Source organism: Ictidomys tridecemlineatus, chromosome 7 (genome assembly GCF_052094955.1).
Source record: "Ictidomys tridecemlineatus isolate mIctTri1 chromosome 7, mIctTri1.hap1, whole genome shotgun sequence".
Taxonomy (NCBI): domain Eukaryota; kingdom Metazoa; phylum Chordata; class Mammalia; order Rodentia; family Sciuridae; genus Ictidomys; species Ictidomys tridecemlineatus.
This window is the reverse complement of record NC_135483.1, coordinates 196,193,263-196,211,664: the sequence shown is the minus strand read 5'-3', so window position 1 is coordinate 196,211,664 and position 18,402 is coordinate 196,193,263. Positions and strand designations below refer to the sequence as shown.

Genomic DNA, 18,402 nt, shown 5'->3' with positions numbered 1-18,402 from the left:
CCCTCCCCCCATCTCCAGTCACTCCCGCCAGCCACCAGAAGATCCGTCACTGGCTTTGCAGTGGACAGAAGCCAGGTGCTCTCACCCCTCCACTGCCCCCACAGTGGCACTGCACCTGCATGTTCAAGTGGCTTCCCAGTTGTGGTCAGTGGCCTCCCTGTTCCCCAGAGTCAGGTCACCAGCTCAGTGCTCAAGTGCCTCCCGTCTCTGGCCATCCAGACCTGCCACCATCTCTTCTCTCCAGTTTCCCTCCCCTCCAGCTGCTCTGGCCTCTTGGCTGTTCCCAGGGTCCCCCGCAGGTACTGCCGCAGGATCCTCGCCCCCTCCCTCTGCCAGGAACCCTCTCCTCGGGTGGCCGCCTGGCGCTGGCTCTGGCTGCCTTTGAGTCTCCCTTGTTGCGTAGCACAGGACCCCAGGCCTCCCGGGGCTGGTGCAGCTTCGCCGGGCGGTTCTGGCCAGGGTCTCACGAGGGTGAAGGAAGGTTCCGCTGAGGCTCCTGTCACTTGACCCCTGCCTTGAAGGCCGCAGGCGACCTGGTGCTAGGTTCCGCTGAGGCTCCTGTCACTTGACCCCTGCCTTGAAGGCCGCAGGCGACCTGGTGCTAGCTGTCGGCAAGGGCCCGTTCCTCACGGGGAGCCAGGGTGATATGAGGGCGTGACGTGCAGCTGTCCTCCCAGGAGGACCGGGGGAGTGCACACTTCCCCAAGAGCCCCACGCTCTTCCTGAGTGCAGCTGTCCTCCCAGGAGAACCGGGGGAGTGCACACTTCCCCAAGAGCCCCACGCTCTTCCTGAGTGCAGCTATCCTCCCAGGAGGACCGGGGGAGTGCACACTTCCCCAAGAGCCCCACGCTCTTCCTGAGTGCAGCTGTCCTCCCAGGAGGACCGGGGGAGTGCACACTTCCCCAAGAGCCCCACGCTCTTCCTGAGTGCAGCTGTCCTCCCAGGAGGACCGGGGGAGTGCACACTTCCCCAAGAGCCCCACGCTCTTCCTGAGTGCAGCTGTCCTCCCAGGAGGACCGGGGGAGTGCACACTTCCCCAAGAGCCCCACGCTCTTCCTGAGTGCAGCCCGCTCTTCCTGAGTGCAGCCCGGGCTTGAGGGGGGTGAGGCACCACCTCTGGAGAGAAAGGTGGGAGGAACGTGAGGACACGTCTAGCCCCTGCAGCCCTTTCCTGTGGCTCTCGTGGACGTCTGTCCAGCGCGCCGCAGCATGCCGCACCATCCCCACGCCCGCCCACTGCGGCCTGACACTTTCACCCTTAGCGTGCTGTGGCCCACCCTCCAGACCAGAGTCCAGCTCCAGGCACAGGCAGACGCCACACCTGGTCACCTGCATCCCACTCAGTTGGAGCCTCTGCAGCCAAGGCCCAGCCCCAAGCTTCTCACCTGTCACCTTTCTTCCTTTAAGGAATGTGTTTACTGTGAAAGTGAAGAGAAGGGCAGCATCTGTGTGTCATATGAGGGGGACATTCCTTCCCTGGGACTCAGCGATGCGTCCGACACCAAAGAAGAGGAAAGTGGGCAAGCCCCGAGGCCCAGGGCGGGGGAGCAGACGTAACCCCGGCCAACGGCAGGGACCTGCGTAGACGGTGCCTGGAAGAGACGGAAGGTCTTCACGTTTGCTTCTAATGAAATGGACATAGATGCTTACGTTGCTTCTTGTCTTAGGAAAAAAAAAACAGTTTTCTGAAGTGGTGATTTAAAACTGGAGAGTAGGAAGGGTTTAGGAAGAAATATGTTTTCATATTTAAAATACAAACATGGAGTTTGGGGGTGGAGCAGAGATTTGGGTTGTTGCTGGACTTGAAGAAGATGGAGACCCATCCGTGGACGTTTCAGGGAAGTTGCCGCAGTGCCCTTGGAAGTTCTTCAACCACAGTGAGACCTCTGGTCCAGTGCACCAGCATCCACTGGCCCCTGTGGGTTGACCCAAGACATCATGGCAGGCTGTGACAAATGGCCAGGAAGCCATGAGTGGCTCTGAGCTGAGGACTCCAGTGTCCTGGAGCTTCCCAGGGAGTCTTTAGATTGGATCAACTTCTCTCCTCAGGGGCTTATCCGCAGTGGTCATTAGTCCAGCCAGGTGTTGGTTCGTATACTGCAGAGGTAACAGCCTCTCCTCGTGTTCTTCAAAGGCTTCACATGAGGTGGTGTGCACCTAACTCGCCGCTTGGCTTCCAGGACCGCGGTGGTGGACATTTTGGTCTGACGTGCTCCTGTTTGTAGAGAACAAAGTTGAAATGCTCGCTTCAGCTTTGAACAGAGCCCAGTGGTTTGTGTGACCAGCTTCATCAGACTGATGCCCGCCCAGATCCTGGGAGCGTTTCCACCTCGTCCTCACACCCCTTCAGACCAGATGGTCAATAGCAGAGAGAAGTACGTGACCAGTCATATCTTCATGGTGACCTCCCCTGCAAACCAAGCCTTGACCACTTTGCAGGGGACCCAGTCGTGTCTGGGCTTCGGTCGGAGCCTCTCAGACATCAGCTCTGACCCAGCAAAGCCAGTGCCAGCTCCTGGCAGAGAACAGCCTTGGCAACCAGGAGCTGGCGGCCCACCGCTGCTGACTCCATTGCGTGTTCCAGGACGGTGGGCTCCCCTCCCCCTACACCCTGGGGCTGCCTGGCCCTCACTATTTCATGTGCCTGTCCTCTCTTGGTACAGCTTCAGGTCTCTGCTGTGACATCTGCCAGCACTGCCACACTTCCAGATTATCTGAACTCTTGGGGAAGAAGACCAGTCTGTCTGCCCGACTTTAGAACACTCACGTGCACCAGGTATCCCAAAGGCTGCTGGGAAAGTATAATGTTCGTCCCTGTTGTGAGTAAGAAGTTGCAGCTGGTGAATCTGTTCCCTTAAAATTGGAATAAGACCGTGATGCTTGATAGGAAGCAGGTTTCCCTGTTCTTTGGGAAAAAAACAGCTACAAGAAAGGTGGCATCTCCTCATAAAACCATTTTATGCCTGAATGTTAATACTATTTTTTATTAATACAAGAACACTTTTTTTTTTAATTTACAAAGCAACAGCACCTGCAGTTGCCCAAGCGATGGTGGTAGTCTGTGTTCACGAGCATGGTGGGCGGCTGGCTGCCTCCGCCTCAGATCCTAAGGGACAGATGGTAGACTAAGGTTACACTTAGGGTTCCAAACACAAAACTGCCAAAATGCTCTCTCTCCTGCCGTGAATGTTTTCCATCAGCATTATTGTATTTACTCCATGCTCACTGGTTGTTAACTGCTCAGAAGTTGACTTCATAGGGTGATTTTGTGAATTTGTTTACATGATGCCAAGCATCGAGTCCTGTCTCTCTAGTGTGTGTGCTTACACGGGTGTCAGAAAACCTTTTCTCTGTTTTAAACTGAGCCTTCTTTTTAATATATTCATGAGAAGATGTGTAAATAAGCCGTCAGAGTTTACGTGATGATTTGTTGAGCCTTGCCGGACAAGTGGTTTGTTCATGCACAAACCAAACTCTCCTCACCCAGTGCAATATATCTGTGTGACTGCTTGTGTCTTTTTATGATGTTTTTGCCTTTTAGAAAATTGGTAAATAAAGCAAATATATTTTTATTTTAAGTTGCATGTTTGTTTTGTTTTGTGGTAAAAGATGATCAAGAGGTGTTTGAGTATTTTTGTTTGTTTTTTTTTATGCCACACTCCAGCAATTCTGAATCAGGGAATCCTGGACCCCAGGGGTCCCTCCTGTGGCCCCCTGCTGGTCCCTTTCCAGTCTGCTCTGCCTCTCTCCAGCACTCTCGCCCCCACTTACCCACTCACCACAGGCCATGGAGTGAACTCCTGATGCACGTGGACTCACGCAGTCCTGTCCTCCCTCCTGCAGCCTTTTCACTCGCCGTCCCGGGACGTGCTGCCTGGCTCAGCGCCAGAGCCCCTCTCCACTCTGCTAGACCCCAGGCCCCGCTCGGTCAGCCCCCACCCCCGTCGTCAGTTCCAGCTGGACTGATGGCTCTGCCACGGAGCTGAGGGCCAGGAAGTCAGAAGGATGCTGTCCCCTGGGGAACAAGACAGGCAGGGCACTCCTGACACACCTCCCGCCTCACCACCTGCTGGGGGGAAGTCTTGTGGAACCTGTCCACGGAGGGGAGGTGTGAGGAGGCCTGCTCCCCTCTTCCTCCCACTTCTTAAACAGAGGGGTAAATGGATCCTGGGCCCAATGCTCAGCCTTCCTGGAGCTCCCTGGGCAGGAGGTGGGCTGAACTCTGGCTCCCGGCCTGGCTGTCTAACTACCAGTGCTGATGAAGGGACCTAAGGCAGAGTCCTAGTAACACCAAAGTGGCTGCAAACCTCTGAACTGCCAGATAGCTGCTTCACTGAATCCTGAGCACTTCTGGAAGATCTGTGATTGCATTTTTCTTAACCCTAAAAACCCTCTCTATTTCTCCTTTTCAAAAGGAGATTCTCTGAGTCTCCTGGGCAGACTGCTCACAAGGGCCTGGACATCTGCAGGCTGGTCACTGCCTTTGTTCCCCTGGGAATTTATGGCCTGTCACTCCTGCTGCTAACTGGTCAGCCTGTGGCCACCATGGCGCTGCTCAGCCTCTGCTGAACTCTGTTCCTGGCTCTAGGGGGATCAAAGGGCCCAAATGCTCAGGAAGTCTGTGCTCAGGCAAACTTTGAAGGCAGAATCTGTCCAAAGGACAAATGGCAGGAAGTGGGTTGGCTAGGGGAGGCCTGAAGAAGGAAGGAGACGAGGCTTGGTGGCCCCAAGATGAGGTAGCCAGGTTTCTGGGACAAAGTCCAAGCCACCCGACAATAGACCCACTGAAGGAAACTGAGATCGACTCTGCAGGAGGGCCTAAGCGACTTCAGTCCAACACAGAAGGACTCTGCTAACTCCAGCACGGGCCAGTCCTAACCTCTTCCTTCTCAGGGTACTTGGTCACTCAGAGGCATGTCTCAGTCCTCTTCCCCTCAACTCTTCTTCAGGACTCTTCAGCACCCAGGTCCCAGCCCTCACTTCTGTTAGTATGCTTTTAAAGTCAAAGTGGAGACATCATGACCTATAACCAAAGCAGAGTTCCTGAATTTCCTCACATTGAGAATAAAAACTACATCTGGGCCTGCCAGATGCCAAGGAGCTCAGACTCATGTCATCGGGCAGTTAAGTCTACGTATGTGTATCACCACCTGGTATTTGTTCTAGAAATTATCCTTTCTTCTGTAAGACTGGCAGAGACTCATCTACCTCTTCTCCCTAGTTTGATCAAACTGCTGAAAATCCCTTTTTCCTTTTTCCATTGTTGATTCATTTCTTATTTGAGCTGGCAGCTGAATCTGGCCAGTCTGGAACCAGGCAGTTTCCCTTGGATGGGCTGTCAGTGACAACTATAAATAAGCCTTCCTTGCCTTCTCTGTAGAGGGATTTTAAATCTTGAAACCCTATAAACAGCATTACATCGCTGTGACTATAAGAGAATTGTTGCTCTATAAGCCCAAATTGTACTAAGAGACCATTTCTTTTCTCGGGCTGCGTTTTTCCTGGAGTTCCTTATCGCCTTCATTTTTACTTGTACCATTGGGCTTTATCATGTCCTTTTCTGCCCCTCATACCTAATTCCCCAGTCAATCTCAGTGTCTTCCTAGAGGCTCCCCCAGTTCCCAGATCATGCTATCCCAGGAGGAACACTTTCATGGAGAGCATCCTAAAACATTTTTGGCCTGGTTCACTTAGATATTGGGAGAAATACAAGTTTGCAAACATGGGAGTGCAAAAATCATTACTGAGTTTATTTTTTCCTGTTTCTTAAACTAGTTGAAACTTAATTGTACTCATGTGGGAGTCTCCTTCCCTGAGAGGTGATGTCTAAGTGGTAAAGGACTTTAAGGTCACAGGTCATCTACAGGCTCCATTAGGATCCACCATTCAGCACCACCCCTCATCAGTCTCATTATTAGGAGTTGGGGGAAGACTGACTGGGTGTCTGAGCAGCCCCCCTGGAGGGTACATGGAATAGAGCCAGGCTTTGGAACTTGTGTGTGTGTGTGTGTGTGTGTGAGTGTGTGCGCGAGCGCGCGCATGCACACATGCTGGATAAATGATAGGCTAGGGGAAATCTCAGGGGCCTGCACATACAGGAGTAACCCAGAGGCAGAGCAGGAATAGATAAGAGTGGGCAAGAGGGGCTACCAGGTGATGAGAGGCCAATGAGGTGACTTTGGGGACTTTCAAATCTTTTGACCCAAATCATATCTGTAGCCTGTGATGGTTCTTCTGTTGGGGAGCTACAGGTTTGCCAGACCTGCCTTCCGGAGAATGGAGGGTGGGGAGCTTCTTGCCCAGCTATGGTGTCCTGTGGCTCTCCTCTTCCAACAGCCTCACAGCCAGGCTACCAACGCTGGCCCTTCCCTACTCACAGTTCATGGGGTCAAGTTCTGTGCTGCAGTGCTGGGAGGTGGAGAGGAGTCCTAGGCCAGAACTGGGCCCTTGAGCAGGGTTGCTCACAGCCTGGAGGAGCTGAGAGCAGACCTTGACAATCCCAGCACGGGAAAGTAGTGCAGGACTAGGTTAGGTGCTGCTGCGGGGATGGGTGTTGGGCTAGACCCAGCGGACGGGGCAGGCATCTCCTAAGGACATGGAGAGGAAACTGAGACCTGAACAGTGAGGAGGCCCTCGCTGAAGGTGGGTTCAGAGCCTGTTCAGGAAGAAGGCTGGTTGAGTGCCAAGAAGCCATGGGTGCACAGGCTCTGACAGGCTGCGAGGGGTATGAGAGGACCAGGTCAGGGTCCCCAGGGCGCTGCCCAGGGGCGCGGTCCCGCGGCCCATGCACCCCGCGGCGAGGCTGGGCGGCCAGATGGGCCGCGAGCTGTGGGGGTCGCGGGCGTCTGGCCAACACAAGCGTGTCAGCTGAGGCCCGCGGGACAAAGCGGACGAGACAAAGGCGCGGACAACACCTGTCGCTCTTGGCGCGGCCGCCGCTTTTCTCCGCTGAAGCGGCTGCAGCTGCCAACTGTCACGGGCATCAAGTTACGGCGGCCAGACGGCAGTGCTGGCGGCCGGGCGGGAGGATGCGGGGGCCAAAAGCGAGGCGGGACTTGGGGGGAAGCACGAAAGGGATTTGGAGCAAAGGAGGAGGGGCGATGGAAGCGGTGGGGGCCAGGGAAGGGTGGGCTCATGGGGCGCGGGAGAGAACAAGGAAGGGCTGTGCGGGGTGAGGGCGAGAGGAAGAAAGAGGTGTGTGTATTGGGGGGGGGGGTGAAATCGAAGGAAACTGGGGAAAATGAGGGGAGCTCTGGGGGAAAGAGGGATGTGACCAGGGAACAACGGACCTCCGGTGGGGGAGCCAGGGAAGGACTGGCAGTGTGCGGGGAGGTGGGGGCTGCGCGGGGGGGGGGGTAGGTGACCAAGAGAAAAGAACCTAAAGGAAGATTTGGGAAGGAGCTCCCGCGGACCTCCCCATACTAGGATTCCGGTGCAAAGCGGCAAGCTTGGGTGTCCACAGAGTCCGCAGTAAGCGTGAGGGGATCGCAGGGCGACCCTACACTTGCTGCACAGCTGACCCCCACTTCCCTGGGGCTTCGCACCCACCCCAGCCTGGACACGAAGTCCCCTCCAGATCGGGAGTCCACGGACTTGACTTTGGTTCTGCTTCTCCAGAACCCGGCCACTGGCGACTGGCTGGAGCGCTACTCTTGGGAGGCACGTTTAGGGAACCAAGGGAGGAGCTAACACAAGGATGGATGGACGGAGAGATGGATGGATGGTGGGAGGGAAGAAAGGAGGAAGGACGGCATGAATGGGTCAGCCCCCTCACAGCAGACCCGGGGGTCCTATGGCAGCCGAAAGCAGGAAACAAGCTAGCTCAAGGCGGCTGCCCCCGGGTCGCCGCCCCCCGGGTGCAGCCCCCGCGGAGGTCGTGGGAGGCCGGGCTGAGGGCCCCGCCCCGCCAGCTGCCGACCGGCTGGGGCTGCCGCGCGGGACAAAGCACGCCGCTCCCATTGGCCGAAGGGCGCCTGGAGGCTGCCTGCTAGGAGTCCGCGCTGCCAATTGGCGCATTGAGATGCAAATAAGTGGCTATAAAAGGGGCGGGGCCGCTGCGAGCCGGAAGACGCGAGGAACTGAGCGGGACCGCGGGACTCCCCCGGTGCTGCGAGGGGCGCGGGGGCTCGCAGCCCTAGCCGCGCTCCTGGCGGTGAAGGCATGGCTCCGCCCCTGGTCCCCGCCAGGGACTGTGCGGGCCGCGAGGACGAGGACTGCTGGGAGGCCCGCGGGGACCGCAAGGTGCGAGTGGGGCCCGCGGGCGGAAGGGCGAGTGGGAGGCTTGGCCGGGCTGGGGTTCAGTGACCCGCTTCCCGCAGGCCCGGAAGCCTCTGGTGGAGAAGAAGCGGCGTGCGCGGATCAACGAGAGCCTGCAGGAGTTGCGGCTGTTGCTGGCTGGCGCCGAGGTGCTGGCGGGCGCCGGTGGCTGCGGGGAGGGCGGGGTGGGTCCCGGAGCGCGGCCAGGCTCACCGCTCTTCCTGCCGGCGCAGGTGCAAGCTAAGCTGGAGAACGCCGAGGTGCTGGAGCTGACAGTGCGGCGCGTGCAGGGCGCGCTACGGGGCCGAGCGCGTGGTGAGTGGCAGCGGGGCGCGTGGACCCGGCGCCGGTGCCTTCTCCCAGGATGCCATTCCCCTGAAATACCTCTCTTCCAGCGACGTCCCTGCCCTGACGGTAGCTGGGGCTCCCAAAAGCGGGGTTCACGTCCCCCCTCTCCTGGGTGAACTTGGTACCCATGGCCAGGGTGGGCCTGGCCACCGGCGTCGCAGCTCATGGCGTTGGGTGCTGCTCTCTTCCTCCCACTCGCAGAGCGTGAACAGCTGCAAGCGGAAGCGAGTGAGCGTTTTGCTGCTGGCTACATCCAGTGCATGCACGAGGTGCACACATTCGTGTCCACATGCCAGGCCATCGACGCCACGGTAGCAGCGGAGCTCCTGAACCACCTGCTTGAGTCCATGCCGCTGCGCGAGGGGAGCAGCTTCCGGGATCTGCTGGGGGACACCTTGCCAGGGCCACCTGGAGCCCCTTGGGGAAGTGGCTGGCCCCCCGGAGGGGTCCCTGGGTCCCCACTGCCCAGCCCTCCAGGCCCCGGGGACGACCTGTGCTCTGACCTAGAGGAGGTTCCAGAGGCTGAACTGAGTCGGGTGCCTGCTGAGGGAAGGGACTTCATGCCTCCAGCCCTAGGTAGCCTGACTGTGGCCCGATTACCCCAGAGCGTCTGGAGGCCTTGGTGACAAATGCCAGCCAGGGACCTGCAGGCACTGGCTAGGCCTGCCTGAACTCTACTCCCTCATCCTTGGGGTTCAGATGTGGAATAAGTTTGCGAGACATCTCCTAGGTCTGCCCTTCCCCTTCCTCCAGTGGATGGCTTGCAAGGCAGCCCCTGAGGACCAGCCCAGTCAGGCCCTAGTCCTGTATCTTGAGGGAGTTACTTTCCCGGAACCTACAGCTCTGGGATGGGTAGAGGGAGGGAGCTACAGGCAGGAGGAAGAATTTGGTAGGCTGCCAGGGCTCTCACACATTCACCTGCGCTAGCCCTTTCTGGCAGTCTAGTGACGGGGGTAGAAGTGACAGAGTGATGCTGAGCCTCCCCAGGGCTGGACACTCAGGCCACAGCCCTGAACAGAAGCTTGAATTTGCCACTTCTGCCAAGAGCCTAGGGAGAGGCTAGTAATTCTGCAGTGTTGCTCTGAGCTACTCTCTGTACAACTTGTTGGTAGCACACCTGAGTTTGTGTATGTGGCTGCCATCAAGGGTTCCAGTTGAATTAATAAAGAATTTTGGAGTTAGCTACCTTTGAAGTATTACTGATGTGTCATTAATGTGTCAGAGATGTGGATACTAAAGTAAGCACATTTTTTTCCTCCGACACTAGTGAATGTCTTTTAAAATTTCTCACTGTTTGTTAGCAAAGTAAGTTAATGTGATGGAGGTGGAGACACCTCCACTGCCTGGCAGGTCCTGAGTGGCCTCCTCTTCCTGAGGAAGGAGTTCATAGGCATGGGATTTGTCTCCAGGGTAGCTCAGCCATAGGGAAATGGCCCTTCTTTGTATGGGTCTATTGTTTATGAGCTTCCAGGAATAAACACTAATGGCTAATTGCTGGCCATCTGGCTTGAAGTGTCAAAGCCCTGGCTTAGGATCCACAAGCACAATGCAGATGTCAAGCTACTTGCATTGTCACTTTTTGATAAGAAGCTTTCCCTGGGTGCCATTGATTTTGGGGGACAAGGAGACCCACCTAGTTTATGGCTTGCAGTGCCATGGCTGCAAGCACCTTGAACTTGAGGTCAAAGTGGACCCAGGAAGTTAGAACCCCTAGGGATGGGCAGCTGTGATGTAGAAACCTGCCCTTTCAAGCTGGGGAAGGCCTGCAGATAGCACAGGGTCGGTCGACAGCAATCACTGCCACAGCCAAGCCCCCTCCTGCTCCAAGATCCCAAAGCAGCTTGTTCTCACTGAGGGTTGGGTAAGGTTGAAATGTAAGGATTTAGGATTGACACATGGGTCTCCTCTTGGGCCATTTGTCTTTAAGAGCATCTTTCCCAACAACCCCTTTACCAAAGTCTCTCAGCAGGTCCTGGCCACCAGGGGTTCACCCTAGCTTCCCTATAATTCAATCCTAGACCTCTGGCCCTGGGCTATAACCAGATGCAGCTTCATTTTAGTAATTGGGGCTGAGCTGTCGAGAGGGTTGGAGAGGGTTGGGCCCACCAGGAGGGCTGGAGGAGTGGAAATGTTACTCCTGGGGTTATTTTCATAGCCCCAGACAGTGATGCACAGGGACACAAATAGGTAACACGCCTTCCTGTTAGCCCTACCTTGTGAGGCTCCCAACAACATCCACTGTGATGAGCTCTGGTGCTGGAATTGCTTGGAACAACTCTACTCTGACATCACTCTCACCCCATCTTCCCAGAGGCCCTGGAAGGTTGGTCAATGAGGATGCAAGGTGCAAGAGGCTGACCTGGGGTAAAAGTGCCAGGACCTGCCCAAGGTCAAAAGCTGCTGACCCAGAATCAGGCCCTGTGCTTCTCCAGTCCAGAGTCAGCCTCTCTAATCTTTAGAATCAACTTTTGCTTTCTCTGAAATAGGAATGATTACCACAGCCATGACCACACCAAGTTTTCCTAGGGTGAGAGCTGCTTTTGCCCATGGCACAGCCTAGAACCTGGGACTACAGGCTTTACACTCCGCCAGACAACTATCTCCTGTGGCCTCCTCACTCCACGGCCCCTGGGTTCCCTCACAGGCCTCCTGCTAAGCAGTCGATGGCCTGGCTTCCTCCTTCTCTGAGAATTACCTCCTTGTCTCAAATCCCTGGCCCTGTGTATTAGTCATCTACGTCTATCACAACCAATGACCATGAACTTGATTTAAAACACCACATGGTAGCTGGGTATGGTGTCTCGAAATAAAAAAATAAAGGGCTGGGGATGTAGCTCAGTGGTAAATTACTCCTGGGTTAAATCCTCAGTACTCTCTGCCCGAACATGTTTATTATCCAAAAGTTCTATAGGTTAGGGGTCCCCCACAGGATTTGTTGGACTCAGATCAGGTGTTGGCAGGCTGGTGTTCATTCCTGTCTAGAAGCTGGAGGACAATCCATTTCCTCCACCCACAATTCTGGGTCCATGGCCCCCTTCCCCATCTTCAAAGTCAGCAGTGTGTTGCACCCTGTCTGACCTTCCATAGTCACGGGTCTTCTGATCCTCCTCTTCTGCCCCTTCTTTCCTTGTACTTTTAAGGACTCCTGTGCCTTCCTTGGAGCCCATCTGGAGAGCCCAGGATAATCTCCTTAATATCCAGACTTTTATCTTCAATCACATTTGCAATTTCTTCTACCATATAAACTAACACATTCAAAAATTCTAGAGATTAGGATGTGGGCATGGCAGGGGCATTATTCTGTTCCCCATATCCACCTGTGCCTTGGACCAGGCACTCTGCTTTCCATCACTAGGCACCGGGGGCCAATTTCCCACATGGACACTGGGTCCCTCCCTTTTACCTGTTCAGTGCCTCTGCTCTCCACTGCATCATCCATTTTGTCTCCCTGCTGGATTGTTCTTTTCAACCTACAACAATTTGTAGTACTTACATCTGGAGGAAGGAGAAACAGGTTCTCCCATCTGATGTGCGCTATTGGCCTCTGCCTCCTTTCCCTGCTCAGGCATGGCCCACATGAATGACCCCCACTTCAGCACCTCATTCCTCACTCCTTTCAGATCAGGTACTGCCCACCCTCCTGCTGCAAGCCGGGTGGAGACGGCCCTGGTGTGCATGTTTCCCAGTCCAGCCTCTCCCCAGGTCCTTCCTCCCTCCATCGGCAAATTTCTTCCAACCTCCAGAACATCACACTTCCCACAATCTTCTGCCTCACTGGTCATCATGGTCTCCTTGTGGATGCTCCTCTCTGCTGATCTCTGAATGTGGGCACGTCAGGCCCAGGGCTCTGTCCTCCGTCCCAACTCGAGGTCATCCCCCATACCAGTCTACCTGGCCTATGCCCTCTCCAGCTGGCTGGCTCCCGGATGCTCCTGTCCACTCAAAGTTTCTCTGCCCTGATGTCTGATAGCATCACAAACTTGCCACCACCCCTCCACAGGCATCCTAGGCACTTCTCAGCACCCACTGAGGAGGCAAAAAATGTTGAGTTTCCCTCGATTTCTTTCCTATGGTCCCACTGCCAGTCAACCCAGCCCGTGAGCATGACTTCTAAATCCTGTCTGCACCTGGCCTTCCTCACCCCTCTCCAGCCGTGCACAGCAGGCCACTGACTGCCCCGCCTAGTCCCCCAGGCTGCTCGCTGTGGCCTCAAGGCTCTGCACTCAGACCTTCGGGGTCGCCGGGGCGCTGGGGGAACCTGGAGCTCACGAGCCCCGGGCGGAGCTCCACAGGTCACGGGGATCGCGGACCTGGTGGCAGCTAGCGCTCGGAGGGGTCCAGAAGGAGCCACTCCGAGGCGACGAGGAGTCAAGGCCTGGACCCCCGCTCCCGCCGAGGCCAGCCGCAAGGCCAGCCGCGGAGGCTCCTGAGAGGTGCCATTCCCGTGCACTTCTGTGGCCCGCGCGCGCCCCACGTGCCAACCCTGCGGGCGAAGCCAACGGCCCCAGGTCACCGGTAGCGCCAGGTACACCGCAGGCAGGCTGCTGCGGCCGCCGCCCTCCCTGGGATCCCGAGGGACCGTGCGGCGACGCGAGCTCCCCCGACTGGACCGGCTGCCCCCGACGTCGGCCCTGGGAGAGCCTGCGCCGTGGAGTCAGCGAGCACAGCCCAGGTGAGCGGCCCAGGTGAGCGGCCCAGGTGAGCGAGCCGCAGCGCCGGGCGGTGGGCCCTTCCAGTCCCGGGGAGGCCTTGCCTTCACTGAAGACACGTGCTCTGGCTTCCCCTGTCTGCCCCCTCCCCGTGCCACCCTCCTCCCTGGGGGCACCCTGCAGGCAGTCTGGTGATTGTCCATTCTCCCTCCTTAGGCGACGGAGTGACCCCACATCCCACACTGTCCCTTTACACCTGCATCTTAGCTCAGGTCCTCCGCCTCACCTGGAGAAGGGTCCTCAAGAAACTCCCTGCTTCAGACGTGAGCTCCCGGGCTGGGTCCCTTCCAAAGGCCAACCCTGTGGGTCCACGAGGCACCCAAGGCCCGTTCTCCGCGGGTGGTCTCAGGACTTCTTCGCTTTGCTTCTGGGTCCCCTTCCCACCATCTGTGCCCTCCGCTTCTGTGGATTTACCAACCGGCTGTTCTTTCTCCCTGTGGCCTTCAAGTCCGGCTCAGAGAGCTCCTTCTGTGGGAAGTCCTTTCTGGTCACCCTGTCGTCGTTTCCAAGGTTTCTTTGGTTTCCCTGATGGCACGTTTCAAATGTTTATTCATTCCACAACTGTCTATCGGATGCCCACTGCACATCAGGCAGGGTTCTGGTTGCTGGAGACAAAACAATGTTTCCTCTCAACTTATACTGTAGTGAGAGGAGACGGGCAAGAAATACACAATAGGCAGGCTGTCTTTACCTGCGGGGAGGAGTATCAGTAAGGTCAAGGGCACAGGCAAGGTTGGGAGGAAACAGGGTGGTTTCCCATGAGACTGATGGGAGACAACCTTGCTGCCAGATTTTACTTGAGCAGAGTATAATTATATGAGGGAATGAGCCCAGCAGCTGTCCTGGGAAAGAAAGTTATAGGTAAAATAAACATAGGTTCAGAGGATGAGACTGGAGCTGGATCCCCATAGTCTTTAAGAATTCTCATTCTCTCTCTCTCTCTCTCTCTCTCTCTCTCTCTCTATATATATATATATATATATATATATATATATATATATATATATATGCAATAACATGTTTACTGTGTACATAGTGTGTGCCAGGGAACTGTGCATGAAGTGCCTATCTGCAGGATTTTATCTGTTTTCCAAATGCTATAATAACCCTCAATTATTACTATTCTTCATATCACTGATAGGGAAACTGAGGCTCTAGTGGATTAAGTAGCCTTAAACTAGGTTTTATTAGAAAAGCAGTACACAATCCCAGAAGCTGTCAGGCCTCCCAGAAGGGTATCCCTCCTCCTCCTGCACCAGGCCTCCTCCCTCTTGGTACTCTCCACCATTAACAATTTCTTCAGTGTCTTTTTGGTGTTTGCATTTGCAAGGATATTTATATAGGATCAAGGTCTTTTCCTTTTTATATAAATGAGACCATTCTTCAACATGTTTTATTGATTTAACAACATAGACCAAACTCCTTTGTACCACACATGTCTTGGGGCCTGGGACACAGTCATGAGGAGACAAAGCCCCTTGATTGAGGGACTTACCTGACATTGCCTCTATCAGACACAGATCCTTCTCACTCACTTTAACCCTAGGGAGTGTCCCACTGTATGAGCATCCCCCTTGATGATACAGAAAGTGATTTTCAAATTCTGCTGAGATCAGTACTCAGTAAATATCCTGTACTTTGCAACCAAGAGGCACTTTATATATGCTACCAGAATGCGAGGCAGCTTCAACATCCTCATGAGCAGCCTGCATTCTTGCTTTGCTGATTACCATTATTAAATGTTTTTTAAAACATAGGGAAGGATTCTGAGTTTGGGGGGTACCTCCCAACATATTTTGAGATAATTACATATTTTCATATGTTCGTTCTTCAACCTATCAATATGGGGTATTTTGTGACTAGATTCACAATGTGGAGCCTTGCTTGTATTTTTGTTATGAACCCCTGTGCAGATGGTGGGATCAAGGTCCTACTGAATCTGTGTCTGATTTTCTGTAGGATTTTTAAAAAGCAGACTTCTTTGCAACAGTCTCAGGTTCACAGGGAAATTGAGCAGAAGATGCAGAGACTTCCATTTGTCCTGGTCCACCCCTGACCTCCTGCATGGACACACCCTTACCTTACCGCCCATAGTTACCTTAGAGTGCACTCTTAGTACTGGGTCCATACAGTATCAAAAGAAGCTGTTTCACCACCCTATCACTCTCTGTGCTTTGCCTGTCTCCCCAGCTGCTAGCAAACTCTGATCTTGTTGCCATCTCCATAGTCCTGCCTTTTCCAGAATATTCTGTGGGATCTTCACATCGGTGTTTCTAAGGGATGTTATTTCACAGTTTTATTTGTGCTGTCTCTGTCTGGCTGGATGCCAGTGTCTTTCTGCCTTTGTGAAAAGCCTGGGAGCCTGGAGGTTCCTCTGTGCCGAGTTCTGTAAGTTCTGGACAAGTCCACCTAGAAGTCGTCTGGCCAGCGCTGCTGCTGGCTCTACGTCCTTTCTCCTTCTTCACCATCCGTGTCAGTCTTTCCCTTTCCTTACTTCTCCATCTCTGTCCCCCTCCCTTTCCCCTTCCCCTGCCTCCTTCCTTCTCTTACCCCTTTCTGTCTCTCCATCCATCCCCACCTTTGCCTTTCTCAGCCGGTCCCTCACCTCTGGACTTTCTTCTTCCCAGCCTCCTTCCCAGGGAGAGCAGGCCTGCTCCCTTGGCTACCTCCTGACCCTCTGGCACCCACAGAACCAGTGACTTCCTACCCTTGTTACCCCAGTGCAGGGTTTCAGCTCTTGCTGATCAGGGCGGTACCTTGGCCACCATATTCACCACGCTGAAAGAGGCCTGGGGACTGGGTCCCAGGAATGTGTCTGCCCACCAAGTGAGTGCTTTGGGGCAGCAAGCTGCAGCTGGGGAAGAACTTGGTAATGGGGGGGCTGGGGATGTGGCTCAAGTGGTAGCGCACTCGCCTGGCATGCGTGCGGCCCGGGTTCGATCCTCAGCACCACATACCAACAAAGATGTTGTGTCCGCTGAAAACTAAAAAACAAATATTAAAAAAAAAAAAAAAGAACCTGGTAATGGGAGCTGACCTTCCTGTTCTTCCCCCCCCCCCCCCCGCCAGTGCTTGCAGACAGCTCCTCCTGATCCTGCCTCTGGTAGTTGAAAAGGGACCACTCAGTTCACATAACTGAGAGCCAGTGGTGGACAGGGCTCTTGAATCAGCCTGGAGACTTCCTTAAAGGACCATTGGTATATTTGGGGATGCCAGGACAAAGCCAGGAGGGAGCAGTGCCTTGCCCAGTTGAACTGACTCGTGGGATGGAATGGAATAGCCACGGGGCTGGCCTTCTTCTATCTAAGGGTCTGGTGAGGACACCCAAGCCTGGAGAATTCCGCAGGAGCCAGCTGCTGTCTCCTTACCCAGAGTCCCCACAGGTCCTGAGGGCACCAGCCTCTTGCTTTATTCCTTTGGCTGTACCTTGGCTCAGACACTACCACATGGATGCCCTGAGACCTGGACTTTTAGGGCTCAGCTGTCAGTGTACTCTGTAAGAACAGAATAGGTGGGGGCCTCATTAGACCCTGCACAGCCTCTGTAGCCTTGGGAGGGGGAAGGCCAGGAAAGGAGGCACACCCTACTTAGGGACACTGAGAACAGATCCCTGCATCTTCTGTAACCAGGAGGAGTTTCAATAGGAAACACTTGGTGGAACAGAGCCTCTTTCTTTCTTTCTCTTTTTTTTTTTTTTGGGTACTGTGGATTGAACTTAGGGACATTTGACCACTGAGCCACATCCCCAGCCCTATTTTGTATTTTTTTAGAGAGAGGGTCTCACTGAGTTGTTTAGAGCATCACTGTTGCTCACGATCCTCCTGCCTCAGCCTCCCAAGCCACTGGGAGGTGCACACATTTGTGTGCACCACTGCACCCAACAGGGCCTCTCCTTTGAGAATTTAATTCCAGTTCACTCCCCAGTGCTTCAAAAACAAAATAATAGAAAATGTGAATTTAGAGAGTCCAACAGTTGCCGATCATTAGTGTATAGGGCATAAGGCTAAGACAGAAGAATGGTCAAAATGTCAGGGAGGCTGGAAAAACAGATGAGACTGAGACCCAAAGGCCCTGAGGAAGGTTTCCTGGGGAAGGTGGCATGTGAGTTCTGTAGGACAGAAGGAGCTTAGAAGGCAGGAGGGGACGTGCCTTTCAAACCCCAGAGGGTACCTGGCTCCCAACTTTGACTTGGGAATTTCCTGTAGGAATCTCTGATTAAGTAAAGTTCCTCAATACATCAGAACTGGCAGAGCCACCAGGAGGGTACAGAGGGTGTGAGTGAAGCTCAGCGTTCTCTTCCTTAGAGGGACTGGACTGTGTTTAGGGGTGGCCCTGGAGGGGAGGGGTGCTGCCCTGTGGCTCCACCTCTTTCCCTTCTCCCTCCTTCTTCCTATTGGGGGCAGAGCCTGCTCACTCTGGGTCTAGTTCCCCACCAGTTTCCTGGGTAGCAGCTTCCTAGAAATTGGAACTAGAAGGCTAATCAGACTCCATCACCCCCATCCAGACTCTGCCCTCCCTGAGCTGGGGCAGGGGGACAGTGAGAGGGGGCAAAAGGAATGGTGCCTGCATACCCTATAAAGGTGTGGCAGACCTGGCCAGCAGGGGCAACCAGGCCAGGCTCCCAAAATAGAAGAGTTAATATTGAAAATAGAGAGTTAGCTCTTGCTGACAAATAACCCCACAACCTAGCAGCTTAACACAAATGTCACTCACAGGTTCTGTGGATCAGGAATTGAGGCTGGAAGGCCCTCTGCCTCTAGGCATGGCACAGGTTCCTGAGAAGCAGAGAAGCTGTCGTGGTCTTCTCACCACAAGCTACAAGGTGGTGGGCAGGATTCAGATCCTCACAGGCAGATGGGCAGAGTGCCTCCTGTCCCTCATTCTCTTCTGCTTTATGGTTGTGATGCTGCCCGTTACCGTGACGAGTTCCGCTGCTCCCTCACATGTTGAGGTCTGAACATTAGAGAAGCATGCTGAGGCAAGCATATAAAGCAGGGTTTATTCAAAAAAGGGGCAACAAAGACTTCTCCTGGGAGAGAGAAGGGAGCCATAGCTGTTATCATGGTATTCCAAGAAGTGAGGCGTTCT

At 54.6% G+C, this 18,402-nt stretch overlaps 2 protein-coding genes across 7 annotated transcripts in view; both read left to right on the top strand.

Moving 5' to 3' along the window:
* Per2 (period circadian regulator 2) overlaps window positions 1-3,579 on the top strand; it is a 41,520-nt gene extending 37,941 nt beyond the window's left edge. For all 5 annotated transcript variants that reach the window (XM_021727032.3, XM_078018357.1, XM_078018358.1 and 2 more), the window contains one exon: window positions 1,409-3,579. In XM_021727032.3, the coding sequence (XP_021582707.3) occupies window positions 1,409-1,558 (150 nt within the window). In that variant the 3' untranslated portion in view covers window positions 1,559-3,579. The remainder of the gene's footprint in view (window positions 1-1,408) is intronic.
* A 4,455-nt stretch (window positions 3,580-8,034) lies between these two features.
* On the top strand, window positions 8,035-9,790 carry Hes6 (hes family bHLH transcription factor 6). 2 transcript variants are annotated; one of them, XM_078018356.1, is made up of 4 exons: window positions 8,035-8,242; window positions 8,320-8,406; window positions 8,491-8,532; window positions 8,807-9,055. In XM_078018356.1, exons 1-4 carry the CDS (start codon window positions 8,162-8,164, stop codon window positions 8,918-8,920), a joined length of 324 nt encoding a protein of 107 aa, XP_077874482.1. In that variant the 5' UTR covers window positions 8,035-8,161; the 3' UTR covers window positions 8,921-9,055. The 2 variants fall into 2 exon arrangements, with proteins under 2 accessions (XP_077874482.1, XP_005326431.1); XM_005326374.5 differs by having other exon boundaries at window positions 8,042-8,242; window positions 8,491-8,572; window positions 8,807-9,790.
* Window positions 9,791-18,402: the final 8,612 nt, after the last annotated feature.

Bases quoted from the DNA above. Each gene is read 5' to 3' on its own strand.
- Hes6 (XM_005326374.5), top strand. From the start codon at position 8,162: ATGGCTCCGCCCCTGGTCCCCGCCAGGGACTGTGCGGGCCGCGAGGAC. The intron at 8,407-8,490 runs GTGCTGGCGGGC...CTGCCGGCGCAG, and splicing joins TGTTGCTGGCTGGCGCCGAG to GTGCAAGCTAAGCTGGAGAA. The intron at 8,573-8,806 runs GTGAGTGGCAGC...TCCCACTCGCAG, and splicing joins GCTACGGGGCCGAGCGCGTG to AGCGTGAACAGCTGCAAGCG.